Consider the following 15,743-nt stretch of genomic DNA (forward strand, 5'->3'; position numbering starts at 1 on the left):
AAGAGCAAGGGTTGGCTTATAAACGGGTCTACTCCAAAATTTGATGATTATTTTAAACTCTATGAAATCATTGAATATCTAATACATTGTAGTTTTGTTTACCTGGAGCATCTGGGAAGTCACTTCCTGCAGCTCCCATTGGCTGGGAACGGAGAACCACGGCGACAGGGAATTGAGGTGCTCCATGCCTGCAGACGCTCCAGGTAAACAAAATATCCCGACCCACCAGCATCTTACCCTGATGGGCCGGGAGCCAAAGTTTGCCAACCCCTGAAAAATAGGGTCGGCTTCTAAAAGGGTCATACAGTTTTTACTATTTTTACCTATCCATCTTGCAAGGTCAACTTATAAACGAATGGGTAACGAACGAGTATATATGGTACTCCACAGCTCTTACTGCAGGGACCGCTAATGATGCTCTTCGCAAGACAGCTGGAATGGGTCTGTTACCTAGAAACACCAGAAAGAACTGTTCGAATGTAAAAGGCCTTGTAAACGCTGGGTTGAAAAGTAACAATCCTTAACAAGTACCTTAACCTCTCGAAGATTCATGCATTCCTCCCAAGAGTAGAACTTTCTCTTCATCCTGTGGAAGCGGGGCGGGGGGGGGAAGGGAAGAGGGGGAAGAAATATAGCAGTCAGTGCCATTATAGTCTGAGCTCCATAAGTCTCTGCACCTCAGTTTCTCCATCTGAGAAAGCACTTTACATCTCTAGATCAGTGGTTCCCAAACTTTAACAACCCATGAACCCCTTTCACTAAAATGTCAAGTCTCATGAACCCCCTCCTAAAAATGAATATTTCCAGGGATTTTCTCCTTTACCTGAGTATAAATTATAAAAACTCTAGATCAGTGGTTCTCAAAGCTGGTCCGCCGCTTGTTCAGGGAAAGCTCCTGGCGGGCCGGGCTGGTTTGTTTACCTGCCACGTCCGCAGGTTCGGCCGATCGCGGCTCCCACTGGCCGCAGTTCGCTGCTCCAGGCCAATGGGGGCTGCGGGAAGGGCGGCCAGCACATCCCTCGGCCTGCGCCGCTTCCCGCATCCCCCATTGACCTAGAGCAGCGAACCGTGGCCAGTGGGAGCCGCGATCGGCCGAATCTGTGGATGCGGCAGGTAAACAAACCGGCCTGGCCTGCCAGGGGCTTTCCCTGAACAAGCGGCGGACCGGCTTTCAGAACCACTGGTATAGATGAAAGGTGCTATATGAGAGTTAAGTATTCATCTACAGCCTCTCTGATCACTCAGTAACAGACTTAAAGGTGGCAATTTTGCAACAGAAAAGCTTCAAAAACAGACTCCAACGAGAAACTGCTGAACTTGAATTAAGATGCAAACTAGATATCATTAACTTGGGTTTGAATAGAGACTGGGAGTGGCTGGGCATTAAACATGAGGAAATAGATTCAATATGTGAAGTATCCTCACACCTTCTTGTCAACTGTCTAAATGGGCCATCTTGATTATCACTACAAAAGTTTTTCTGATAATAGCTCATCTTAATTAATTAGCCTCTTACAGTTGGTACGGCTACTTCCACCTTTTCATGTTCTCTGTACGTATATAACTCTTCTTACTATATGTTCCATTCTATGCATCCGATGAAGTGGGCTGTAGCCCACGAAAGCTTATGCTCAAATAAATTTGTTAGTCTCTAAGGTGCCACAAGTACTCCTGTTCTTTATTATAAAAAAACAAAAACAACATACTTGTATAACTAGGTCTATTTTTGTTCCTTCTTTCCCTTGCTATTTCCTCCTTTTCTGCACCTTGATTTCTTCTTGTGCCTTCTATGCCTTTCCCTTCTTCTATTCCTCAATTCCTTCACTTTTCAGCATCCAGGTTTCCTCCACCCTTTTTAATTGCCCCCTCCCCTGAAAAGATTCTCTCCCCCACTAACTTCACCAACTGAGACCTGTTTTCCTGTCCACTTTGGCCTCTCTCCCCAACCTATTAAACAACATTCCTCTAACACAGCCAGTTTCATAGAGATGGGTCTCTCTTTACTTCCAACCTGTAATAGTATTTATCATGTTACAACTGTGTAAACATAGTGTGTTATGCACCACCTAAGTAAAGCATGCTCATTTCTTTAAAATGCAGTTAATTTCCATAGTAGATAGTGTGTGCGCACAAGAGCTTTGTCTCACCTCAATACAGAATCACTAACTGCTACTGCAAGCGTTTTTCAACTTGGAAATGACCTTGGTATTTTGATATTTTAAAAAAAATCATTCCAATTGGTTTTTGTTTTGTTTTGCAGTGACTGCACCATGCCTGAAGATGCCATGCTTTTGGCTATCACTTCTACGGTGCTGGTTTGTTCCACAGGTTCTGTTTGGCATTATGATGAAACCTCAAAGGGAAGTGGTTGCTAGCAAGGTTTTGGATAGCAAAAAGCACACTGCACAAGTTGGACGTGGAAACCATGCTACAGCTGTGGTGGCTACAACAATGGTGGAAAACAGCCGTCCAACATTGCTTCTAACCCTTATTAACTAATCTAGGTTATACTGTAGTGAAGACAAGACAGCTGTAGTTTTAATCCGCATTAGCTGGTTGAGGTAAACCCCTAGGTAGAGCTACCATGTGTCTACACTAGAATGTAAAATGGGTTAGTTTAACGCATTTAAAAATACACCTTTCTTCCCCGAGTGAAAACACAGCATCAGCAGTCTTTAACATGGCTAGACAAGCACCGTGAAAACCTCCAGCTGTGTCTATGCTGCAACACTTTTTTTTTTTTAATTATTATTATTATTAAAGTAGTGGATTGGTCTTTTACAACAGAGGTTCTCAGCCTTTTTCTTTCTGAGCCCTCCGCCCCACATGCTATAAAAGCTGTAGGGCCCAGCAGGGGTGGGGGGTAGGGCCCTCGGGGCAGGGACCTTGAGCATAAGATGTAGTTTGACTTCTATTTTGGGGGTGGGGGGTGCAGGGGCCAGCAGGGCCTGAGCCAGCTACGCATGGTGGGGTCCACAGAGGGAGTACCACCTCCACCACCTGATTCACCTCAGGAAGCCACCCAACCTGTCTGGGTTGGGGAGGCGCAACCAAAAATCATAACTCAAAAAAGGTGTGGGGGGTAGGGGGGCGGTGCTTAGCACAAAAAGTTTGAAAACAGTGTAGGGTGCAGGGAGAGGTAGCTAGGGACTGTGTGCTGAGAGAGGTCCTGGCTCCTGGAGAGCTCTGACAGCCACAGAGCTAGGTCCCCACACCCGGGCGGCTCTTACCGGCTGCCTCAGCATGAGCAAAGGGGTCTGGGAGCTGAGGAGCAGCTTCAACCCTGGGCACCAGGAGACAAGAGGATGCTGCGACTGCCTGCTCCATAGCACCAGCCAGAGCAACAGCCACCCTGCACTCCCTGGATCTAGCTTCCCTCTTCTGACCTGGTGCGGGGGCGAGGGGAAGCTGCCCAAGGGGCTGCCCTGCTGCAGTTTCTGGGGGCAACACTCTCCTTCCCCGCCCCCCAACTCTGCCCAGGGACTCAGGGCTTCTGCCCCATGGGGAGCACCAGGGCTTAGGGCCCCAGATTCAGACCTGCTGCTCCCAGCTTCAGCCCCATGGGGGTCCCCGGGGATGCTGGAGCTGTGGCTCTAAGTTTTGGCCACAGGGCCCCATGGCCCTCTTGAAAGGGCTCAGGGACCCCCGGTTGAGAACCACTGTTCTACAAGCAACAAAACATCTGACCCAGAACCAGAAGCCTGCTCCGCACAAACTCTCAAAGTCAATAGGAGCTTTTTGAACATGGGGCCAAATTCTGCCCTCAGTTACTAGACTTACACCAGTGTGTCAATACGGAATAACTCCTTTGTCAAAAAACAGTTACTTCACGGTTATACCAAGAATTTGGCGCAGTGAGTCTATATGATTGGATTGTTCTGCTATGGAAACAGTAAGAAATGCTTTCCAGATGAATTGTCTTGATACCCAAGCAGCAACAATAAGGGCTAATGTTCAGGACAGAATGTTTCCATCTGTTAGAGAGAAAACACACACACACACATACCCCTTTTGAAACAGGAAACAAAGCATTTATGATATTGGGAGGTGGGTGTGGGGGGAGAGGGAGGGTTGAGGTAAATTCATTTGAGTCTTACCCTTTCAAGGGTTTGTGTACACCTGAGGGTTTGCCAATTCACCTGAGGAAACGAAGGCTTGGCTTACACTTAGAAGTTAGGTTGACTTAGCTACTTCGGTTGGGTGTATGAAAAATATACACCCAACTGACATAGCTATGACCAACCTAGCCCCCTAGTGTAGACACAGCTATGTCAAGGGCAAAATACATCTACTGGCCGTTGTTCAGGGAGGTGGTATTCCTACACTGAGGGCACAAACCCTACCATCTGTATAGGCTGTGTCAACATTAAGGGATTATGCTGGTATAGTTACACCACCATAGTTATGCCATTATAGTCTCCGTAGCGTAGATATACTCTAACACATTAGTAAAGGCTAGTTTTGACTAGCACAAACATTTGGGGAGTGTCTACAAGTGCCATTTCACTCAACATAGATAATGTAATCTATTAGAAAACCATGTGTAGACATACTTTCAAATACCTGATTTAATCACAAGATGCTCTTTTTGCCTGCATCTATTCCCATGACAGATTTGCAGTAGTAACTCTGCCTTTCGCTAGCATGAATCTTTGCTCACGATCCCTGCAACGGCCATGAGAATAGCACAGCTGACCTGCTATGCTATTGTAGAGCGGTAGTGTAGATGCTTCCTATGGCAACGGAAGGGGGTTTTCCCCATCACTCTAGGTAATCCACCTCGCTGAGCAGTGGTAGCTAGACTGATGGAAGCATTCTTTCATCACCTTAGCTGCATCTACACCAAGGGTTACATTGGCATAGCTCTGGCACTCACAGGTGTGGATTTTACACACTTATAAGCAACGCAGTTATGTCAATTTACATTTTAAGTATAGATCAGGCCTTAGACAGGTGGGCCATTTAAAAACTAACTAAGTGGTCTCTGAAGCTGTTAAGTGAGGCACTGGAAATTAAGTAGGCCTCTCAAACAATTTGAGTGAAATGTGAGGGCTGTGTATTACAATGGGACATAAGTAACAGACAAAGGTGACCTAATCAGTTCACTCCTCAATACAATAACTGTCACTGGGTGATCAGACCATTCATTTTATGTCCCATATTTAGTGGCTGAGAATTAAGATGCAGAATTGTATATTCTCAGACCTTGTTACAAAACCAATTGTATATACACTGAACACATGATGTATATTAGTTAGATATATACCAGTGTAATACTATTACATCAAGGAATAAAGTGACTCACTTTTTAATGGCAATTAGCTCCCCAGAGTCAATGCTTCTCCCTAGGAGGACGGACCCATACGTCCCATCACCAAGCTGTTTGATAGTAGTGTATCTATTCATGATGTTGATCCTTTGGCTGCAAATTCATTTCAGTCCTTAGTACATGCTTCCCTGCTGCTGATGTGTTTCTCCTCTGAGCGTAACCAGTTCTTTCTGTGGCAGTACTCAGGACTGCACGAATAGCCACAAGAGTCATGTTTTCAAGGCTCAGCCTCTGGTCTGAAATACAGAACACAATCCAGTGGATCTGGATTATTTGCATTTTTCAAAGTTGTCTTGTTTACAGCTTCCTTTCTTCCCAAAGACATCCAGGAGCACAAACAGGCTTTTTTCCTGGTTGTCTAAAACAAAAGAGACAGATTGGGTCTGGCCTTAAAAAGGCATGTGCACACGGAGACCTCCCACTCCTTTACACCCTCCCTTCCCAGAAGCCTGCTGCAATTGCAGGGCCTGTAATTAGCATCAGACTGATGGCAACCCCAATGGATAGCAATAAGCAACACTACAGTTACCAAAAGCACAGAATGAGTTCTCAAGGTCTGGAAATAGCAGCCCCAGCAAGGGAACTGAGCATCTCTAATTACGTGGCAGGGTACCTGTTTTAGCAAAATTAACTAGCAAATGGATCAGTAACTCACAGGTCATACTGCAGTCAGTGCAGAGCTCTGACAAACCACCTTTCCTAACTTTCCAAGATGTCCCTCAGTGCAAGGGGTAGAGTCATACATATCCTTTAAAGGGAAAAGATACTCAAGACAGACAAGACCACATTTACCTCAAGGTTTTTACCCCAGGGATAAGTTTGGCTCTAGGAATACTTTATATATCCAAATTACCTACCAGACCCATCACCCTGACACAGTGCAAATAAAATAATCATATAAAATAAAAATGAGTATTAGCTTTTCTAGTTCAACCCTTGCCAATGGCCCCTATGCTTAAATCAACTTACTTACAAAAAGGAACAAAACGTGACCTATACTATGTAAATTAGTCATACCCTTCGAATTAAGCTAAATAGTGGGAACAAGAATCACATCTGCAAGCTTGTCTGTGTTATGGTCAGTTCCATGCCTTCTTACTCCTCCATTATTAAAAACTTAATATCATCTCTGAGCAGAAGAGCAGCGGCTTTTGCCTTTGTAAACTGTGCGTATAGATGAATTACATGTCAACAGATTTGCTGCAGTAGCAATATGTCCATACATGCTCCCTGTGCTGACTTAACTGGGAAAACAGATGACCGCTTTAGTGATGGAGAGAGCTAAGCTGCAAATAAATCTCTTGCATCCTCCTTTCCCAACAAATAGGACAGGTTGCCCAACCGCTATCAATGTCACCAGTACATAAAGATATACTGTGCAATGATGCTGGCATCAACAGCAGTATGTTACAATAAGTTGGGATGGTCCAATTGAATTAGATGTTGGCAATTTTTTCCCTTTGTCTTAGCAGTTAAGCACTGCCATTGGGAATCTGTAAACCTAATGCACGGATGTGGGAAAGAAATCCGCTAATGTCAAAACAGCTTTTGTCAGTTTATGTATCATCTACGGAGGAGACAATCACTTTCCCTACCTAGAAGCCACTTATACTCCTTGATTCATCAGAATTTGCCTCAAAATCCACACTTTGATGAACAATTGTGCTGCATCAAAGCTTCTTAAACTTTTTTAAATCTTGAAATGGAAACCAAATGCAAACAATGCAGACGGGCTGCACAGCCGGAACCAATGTTTTTGAGAGGTGTGAACTGCCCATTCATCCCAATAGACTACTAACTGAAACCTGAAGATAGTAATTTAAATGTCAACAGGGTATTTCACTCTATAATTTGAGAAGAAATATCCAGTAAATATGTATAGCTCACAATCATAGCCTCCCTCAAAGGTCGGAAGTGTAAGATATATTTAAAACAGAATAAAAAGAGGAGCTACTGTACTGATTGTATTATTTATTTTTAGGTTTACATTAAATACTATAGGTTTGTCAGTAATTTAAATGAAGATGCCATAGAATTCCCCGCAGACATACCAGAATACTGCAGAATCAAGGGACATTGTCACAGAATTTAGGTCTGTTATGCCTGATGACTTGCCATGGAACATGCAAGACATGGTCCATAGCAGCAGCAGTTTATGGAGCTTTGGAGTACCACTTGCTTGTTGGCCACCTTATTGGGTAACTGGGTATTCCGGTGTGAAAGCTTATGTGATTTAACCAAAGTCTGAGGAGTCAATGGCAGACCCAGGATTTTAACTCCGACTCCTTGCTCCCAGACCTGCGATCGGACCAGTAGATCTCTCAATATCAATAGGTCTCTCAATATCAAATTTAGACAACAAAGCAAGACTCCTTGTGTTTTTCTATCAATGAAACGGTAATAAATAATAATGGCACAAGAAAGGACTTTGTACAATTTTGAACTAAACACAGGTAAAATCTGGTAGACTTTGTAGAAGTACTCTCCTCATGAAAGGGTCATGATGTATTAGCATGATGCATTAGCCTACACAATAGAACAAATATTTAATAACAGGCTCTTCAATCTAGCAGACAAACATAACAGGATACGCTGGTTGGAAGCCGAAGCTAGACAATTGCAGACTGGTAATAAGGCATACATTTTTAACAGTGAGGGTAATTAACCACTGAAATAATTTTCCACGGGTTATGGTGGATCCTCCACCTCAGGAAAAAATTTTAAAGCAAGGCTGGATGTTTTTCTAAAAGATGTGCTCTAGGAATTATTTTGGGGAAGTTCTATGGCCGGTGTTATACAGGAGGTCAGACAGAGGATCACAATGATCCCTTCTGGCTTTGGAATCTATGAATCTAAGGCTAGGTCTAGGTTACTGGTTCTACAGCAGCCTGTGCTGTCGCAGTGCTGTACCACAGATGCTTTCTACAGTAACAGAAGGGTTTTTTTCCACCTCTCTGAGCAGCAGTAGCTAGGTTGACAGATAATCTACTCTGGGGTTTAGGTCAGCTTAAATATGGAGCTCAGGAGTTTGAATTCTTCATATTCTGAGGGCTTGTCTCCACTTGAGGGTGGATCGATGCTGCAGCAATCGATCCACCGGGGGTCAATTTAGTGGGTCTAGTGAAGACCCGCTAAAAAAATCGACAGCCGATTGCTCTCCCATCGACTCAGATACTCCACTGGAACGAGAAGCAGAAGGTAAGTCGACAGAAGAGTTTCTTCCGTTGACCCAGCGTGGTGTAGACACTGCAATAAGTTGACCTAAGGTAGACTCCAGCTACGTTATTCACATAGCTGGAGTTGCAGAACTTACGTCTACGTGACCTCATAGTGCAGACCTGCCCTGTGTGACGTAGCTAGGTTGACCTAAATTTTAATTGTAGACCAGGCCTAAGAGCCTTGACACAGCAGAAGTGAATACTCCCAGAGGAGGAGGATCATTCAGCAGAACTGATGCTTCCTCTCCTTTGTGCTCCTGCCTCATCTCTTCCTGGAGAGAAGGAAGAGGCTTTTGGGGCCTAAATCACCATCTGCCTCCCTTTGCTTTTGTTAGGCCTATGGTGTCGTTGACAGCATCCCTATATACCTCTTGCAATAACTTTCAGTTACATGCCTAATGTGCAGGATTAGATACAAATTTCAAACCATGAGACTAGAAAATTAAGTGAAAAATACATGTTAAAAAAAAAAATCACACTGTTTTGCATGGAAGTTAATGAGGCTCCACATGGTCACAGACGTCCGCCCACATGTTGCTCAATGAAGGATCAGGGCCTAGTTTTGGATGCCAGTTGAAGAGGTTTGGAACCTGAAGTCAACTGGAGTCCTAGGTTCTCTGAACCTTGGAAAATCTGGCCCTAGGTGTTTCAAGTTTGCTAAACAGGAATTTAAGTACCAAAATTAATGGATACGTTGAAACTTTTGGTCCAACTATTTGGACAAAGAGACACCCACAGAAGCAATGGTCAAGTGCACAAAGTCTGGGAAACAAGCAGGGAGAACTGGAGGTCCTGGCAAAGTCAGGGAATTATGATGCGATTGGAATAACAGAGACTTGGTGGGATAACTCGCATGACTGGAGTACTGTCATGGATGGGTATAAACTGTTCAGGAAGGACAGGGAGGGCAGAAAAGGTGGGGGAGTTGCACTGTATGTAAGGGAGCAGTATGACTGCTCAGAGCTCAAGTATGAAACTGCAGAAAAACCTGAGAGTCTCTGGATTAAGTTTAGAAGCGTGAGCAACAAGGGTAATGTCGTGGTGGGAGTCTGCTATAGACCACCGGACCAGGGGGATGAGGTGGACGAGGCTTTCTTCCGGCAACTCGCATAAGCTACTAAATCGCTCTCCCTGGTTTTCATGGGCGACTTCAATCATCCTGATATCTGCTGGGAGAGCAATACAGGGGTGCACAGACAATCCAGGAAGTTTTTGGAAAGTGTAGGGGACACTTTCCTGGTGCAAGTGCTGGAGGAACCAACTAGGGGTGGAGCTCTTCTTGACCTGCTGCTCACAAACTGGAAAGAATTAGTAGGGGAAGCAAAAATGGATGGGAACCTGGGAGGCAGTGACCATGAGATGGTCGATTTCAGGATCCTGACAAGGAAGAAAGGAAAGCAGCAGAATACGGACCCTGGACTTCAGAAAGGCAGACTTTGACTCCCTCCGGGAACCAATGGGCAGGATCCCCTGGGAGAATAACATGAGGAGGAAAGGAGTCCAAGAGAGCTGGCTGTATTTTAAAGACTCCTTATTGTGGTTACAGGGACAAACCATCCCGATGTGTAGAAAGAATAGTAAATATGGCAGGCGACCAGCTTGGCTTAACAGTGAAATCCTTGCTGATCTTAAACCCAAAAAAGAGGCTTACAAGAAGTGGAAGATTGGACAAATGACCAGGGATGAGTATATAAATACTGCTCGGGCATGTAGGAATGAAATCAGGAAGGCTAAATCACACCTGGAGCTGCAGCTAACAAGAGATGTTAAGAGTAACAAGAAGGGTTTCTTCAGGTATGTTGGCAACAAGAAGAAAGCCAAGGAAAGTGTGGGCCCCTTACTGAATGAGGGAGGCAACCTACTGACAGAGGATGTGGAAAAAGCTAATGTACTCAATGCTTTTTTTGCCTCCGTCTTCACGAACAAGGTCAGCTCCCAGACTACTGCACTGGGCAGCACAGCATGGGGAGGAGGTGACCAGCCCTCTGTGAAGAAAGTAGTAGGTCGGGATTATTTAGAAAAACTGGACGAGTACAAGTCCATGGAGCCAGATGCATTGCATCCGAGAGTGCTCAAGGAATTGGCGGATGTGATTGCAGAGCCGTTGGCCATTATCTTTGAAAACTCATGGCGATCAGGGGAAGTTCCAGAAGACTGGAAAAAGGCTAATGTAGTGCCAATCTTTAAAAAAGGGAAGAAGGAGGATTCTGGGAACTACAGGCCGGTCAGCCTCACCTCAGTCCCTGGAAAAATCATGGAGCAGGTCCTCAAGGAATCAATTCTGAAGCACTTAGAGGAGAGGAAAGTGATCAGGAACAGTCAGCATGGATTCACCAAGGGAAAGTCATGCCTGACTAATCTAATTGCCTTCTATGATGAGATAACTGGTTCTGTAGATGAAGGGAAAGCAGTGGACGTGTTATTCCTCGACTTTAGCAAAGCTTTTGACACGGTCTCCCACAGTATTCTTGTCAGCAAGTTAAAGAAGTATGGGCTGGATGGATGCACTACAAGGTGGGTAGAAAGTTAAGTAGATTGTCGGGCTCAACGGGTAGCGATCAATGGCTCCATATCTAGTTGGCAGCTGGTATCTAGCGGAGTGCCCCAAGGTCGATCCTGGGGCCGGTTCTGTACAATATCTTCATTAACGATCTGGAGGGCGGTGTGGATTGCACCCTCAGCAAGTTTGCGGATGACACTAAACTGGGAGGAGTGGTAGATATGCTGGAGGGTAGGGATAGGATACAGAGGGATCTAGACAAATTGGAGGATTGGGCCAAAAGAAATCGGATGAGGTTCAACAAGGACAAGTGCAGAGTCCTGCACTTAAGACGGAAGAATCCCATGCACCGCTACAGACTAGGGACCGAATGGCTAGGCAGCAGTTCTGCAGAGAAGGACCTAGGGGGTGACAGTGGACGAGAAGCTGGATTTGAGTCAACAGTGTGCCCTTGTTGCCAAGAAGGCCAATGGCATTTTGGGGTGTATAAGTAGGGGCATTGCCAGCAGATCGAGGGATGTGATCGTTCCCCTCTATTCGACATTGGTGAGGCCTCATCTGGAGTACTGTGTCCAGTTTTGGGCCCCACACTACAAGAAGGATGTGGAGAAATTGGAGAGAGTCCAGCGAAGGGCAACAAAAATGATTAGGGGTCTGGAACACATGACTTATGAGGAGAGGCTGAGGGCACTGGGATTGTTTAATCTACAGAAGAGAAGAATGAGGGGGGATTTGATAGCTGCTTTTAACTACCTGAAAGGTGGATCCAAAGAGGATGGATCTAGATTATTCTCAGTGATAGCAGATGACAGGACAAGGAGTAATGGTCTCAAGTTGCAATGGGGGAGATTTAGGTTGGATATTAGGAAAAACTTTTTCACTAGGAAGGTGGTGAAACACTGGAATGCGTTACCTAGGGAGGTGTTGGAATCCCCTTCCTTAGAAGTTTTTAAGGTCAGGCTTGACAAAGCCCTGGCTGGGATGATTTAGTTGGGATTGGTCCTGCTCTGGGCAGGGGGTTGGACTAGATGACCTCTAGAGGTCCCTTCCAACTCTGATATTCTATGATTCTAAATTGAAATAAGCTGCTGGTTTTGAGTTTTTAAACTTGATCATACCTACATTACTAATACCAGGTAGGCCTTTTCAACATGAAAATATTGAACCCATTTAAGGAAGTCAATTTCTAAGCTGATTTATCTCAACCAGTACAGTTTTCTTGTTAAAGAGGCCTTAGGGTTTTAAACTTTTTCCAGTAATCCTATTTCCTGTTCACCATTTATGCTCGGTTTTCACTTTATGGTTCTCTCAGTTTGGATCATGGAGACAGCCTAGCCCCAAATGCTACAGGATGCTCCATGCAGATGTAGTTCCTACTGACCTCAGTGTGACCTGGCAGTAGTAGCAGGAGCATCTGCCTGTGTAGTGCAGCCCTAGTCAGTTTCACTTTTGCTTACTTTCTGGCTGCCATGCCCTAGGTAAAAATTACAGGAAATTTTTTTGATGTTGAGAGTGGGGGGTTAGGGTTGGCTTGAAATTCAACAAAATAGTGGGGTTTTTTTGTTTTGTTTAAAAAAAAAAAGAGTAAGGATTTTCAGTTTTGTATCATTTTTCCCCCCTACATCAAAACAAACCATAAATTTTTGGCCTAAATCAAAAGTACAGAGTCCCTTAAAAACAAAATTATTGCACATCACCCTGAAAACAAGATGTTAATTACTATTTACAGGGCATTGTGAACTGAAATTCAGCCCAACAACTTTTTGTAAACTCAATAGAAATGATTCTACAACACTTTTAAAAATGTCATTGAGATAGTATTTAAGCAAATAAAATATTCCCCTCTAGTGTCTGAAAGACAAACATTACAGCACTGAGAATCTGAAAGTGAAACTGACTATAAAACAAATTGAAACTGACTTCATTAATTTTCATTGTCAATTTTAAACTGTGATAATCTAATTTGTTGTTAGTAATCTGCAAAGAAATTGTTGGCTTAGAATATATTGTTTTAAGTTGACACGGTTTAGTTCTGTATCTGTAAAGCATTTTGAAATATAATATGAAATATAATAAACTAGCTTGAAAGAATCTCTTAAGAATGAAAAGCTCCTATTGACAGCTTCATAGAAGTTTAAGTATGAGTCACATCCTCTAAAACTTCTGGCTACCAACAGTAGGTAAGCCACAATGCGAAAAACATCCTGCAACTGGTAGGCTCCTCACCCCTACCATCACCCCCACAAGAAGGACAAGGATTGATTCAGAGTGCCATCCTGCAAATGTGTACGCAGGTGAGTAATCCCACTGAAATCACAGACTTCAATGGCACTACTCATGTGTAAATTTACCCATATGCACAATGTTTGGAAGGTCAGGCTGTTAGAAAGAGTAGGGAAATTTTACAAACATGTATGATACCGAGCTGGATTCATGTGATGATGGTATGTATCAATGGATTTTTCTTTTCTGTTTAACAAAAGTTACTTCTAAATAAATAAAAACAACACAACATCTAAAGCAAATGAGACACTGCTAATCCCTATGACGGAGTTTCAATTGTATTATTATTATTTTTTAAACCCTGCAAGGATGGAGGCAATAGCACAGTATTTATGAAATTCTGGCTCTCTGTAAAGAGATTTATCTGAAATCTGGTAACTAGCAACAGAGAGAGCTAGCAGCGTCCTAACTAACAGCACTTTCCATGAACACGCATGCCATTTATTAGTAAAAATAAAAACTATTTACCTTTGATGAATCCAGCCCATTGTATGGTAATCACTCAGTATTACACAGCTCTAGCAAAAGAATAATTAAACTCCATTATAAGAGTTTACTGTAATGCTGTCTATACAGAGAACAAATTTAACATTTGCCTTATGATTTGTGTACATGCAGTCTTAAACTATCATTTTCAAAGCAAAAATGAAAGACAATTCGTCATATTTGTAGGCCACACGGCATGTTCCCCATAGAATAATTTTCATATATGCTTACATAAATGAAGTCACACTAAACCAAAACACCATCTGAAAATCAAATAAAAGATGGTTGCTACTAAACAAGAAATTAGTATCTTGAAGTCCCTCCCATGCAGGCCTAGTGAGAAAACTTTCATGTACAGCTCTATTTTAAATGTCACAAGAAAAGGTCTAAAATCATGGTGTGGGGAGGAGGGTAGACAAATGACGTTAAAGAAACACAATGTGAACACCAATCCAAAGCAGCTGATATTCTTATTTTAAACCCAGCTATTAGAATCAGGGCAAGATCCACACGACAGTGGAAAGAAAAACACAGGGGATTAACTTGATTCTCAGGCGCCTCTAAATCTGTCATCATGTCTAGGGACATTTATGTTATAACCTACCAATACTGCTCCAAAAGACAATTTTTAATTGCTCGTAGAGCCCTTAAAGAGGATTTCTTGCAATTTGAAAGTAATAGAAAACCTGGTAAGAGGAGCAGTCAGACAGTTTGTACAACATGCTGTTTACATCTAGGAGAAAACTGCATTAGTAAATCACAACAAACACAGTACACACCCAGCTACCAGAAGCCATGCGGCAAGTCCATCTGAGGGAAGCCAGGGCTGATCTAGCTGCCAGAGGATCATTGCACTGAGGCCGGAGAAGAAAAAAGGAGTTTTCCACTCACCAACCAGGAGAAAAACAAACAAAAGACAATGTGGCTACTAATCAGGGACAACCAGGAGCTTTCCCTGGTGAAAGCTACCCAGCAGCTCCCCTCTCTGGCCTTTCCTTTGCACAGTGCACTCGCTCCACAGCACTGTAGCCAAACAGCATGGGATTCATTTACTATATAGACAGGGTTAGGTTTTTTTTCCATTAAAAACAATCTCCATGTGAAAGAATCTAATAATTTTTAAGACAAATTTAAATATAAAAAAATAACAAGCTAATGCAAAAAAAAAAAAGAAAAACCATTAATAAATTGTTACCAAGCTCATATTGAGCCAGTAAGCATAAATAATTTATAATGATAAGCTAGGCCCTAATCCTACAGTGAGCTGTCCAGGATTCATCAACACAGCGCAACTGAGATCAAGGCCTGATCCTTCATTCCTTGTGCACCCAAAGCTCCCACTGACTTTAATATAGGGCTGAATTAAGAACTGGGACATGGAGGAGAATAATCAATTGGACACCAAGTACTTAAGCACCAACATCTTTGCCAGGAGAGGATGTCTTCTCTCTTTCTCTCCCCTCCTCCCTCACTCCATTTTATACTTTTTTTTAAAATGGGGGAAACTGAGGCACATAATGATTATTCCCCCACCCCCCAAACATACAAGACAGTATGTGAGTGGGGCTTGGAACTCAGAAATGCCACCTGCTCGGCCTTTCACTGTTACATAACAATATATTCTGTAGTGGAATACATACATTCAAAAAGTCTGACTTAATATAACTCAGTGACATGAAGTAATAGTTATTTCACAGTGGCTTTCTCAAACTGCCTTAATTTAAAAGTGTGATAAAACTTCCAGAAAAGTGGTTTAAAGATTTGAGAAGTTAGATTTTATCCCAGACACAGATTTCAACATATTTGCGGCATTTAATTTTATTTTATTTAAAACAAAAAATGGTCAAATTCTGCCTGCAAATAAGCATGCATAATTCTTAGTGAAGCCAATAGGAGTAGTGTATGCTTATTGAAGGGAAGAATCTGG

General features: G+C 43.1%; 1 protein-coding gene across 3 annotated transcripts in view; it reads right to left on the reverse strand.

Annotated features, from left to right (window-relative positions):
* The window catches only part of CILK1 (ciliogenesis associated kinase 1), a 48,516-nt gene extending 33,370 nt beyond the window's left edge, over positions 1-15,146 (reverse strand). For 2 of the 3 annotated variants that reach the window (XM_077812637.1, XM_077812639.1), the window contains exons 1-4: positions 14,596-15,146; positions 13,799-13,848; positions 5,306-5,565; positions 532-586 (exon numbers count right to left, since the gene is read on the reverse strand). In XM_077812637.1, coding sequence (XP_077668763.1) covers positions 532-586; positions 5,306-5,406 — 156 coding nt within the window. In that variant the 5' untranslated portion in view covers positions 5,407-5,565; positions 13,799-13,848; positions 14,596-15,146. Of the gene's footprint in view, positions 1-531; positions 587-5,305; positions 5,566-5,984; positions 6,105-13,798; positions 13,849-14,595 lie in introns of those variants that run through there. The other variant, XM_077812638.1, reaches the window with a different exon arrangement.
* Between the last annotated feature and the right edge of the window lie 597 nt (positions 15,147-15,743).

This window comes from Eretmochelys imbricata, chromosome 3 (assembly GCF_965152235.1).
Source record: "Eretmochelys imbricata isolate rEreImb1 chromosome 3, rEreImb1.hap1, whole genome shotgun sequence".
Taxonomy (NCBI): domain Eukaryota; kingdom Metazoa; phylum Chordata; order Testudines; family Cheloniidae; genus Eretmochelys; species Eretmochelys imbricata.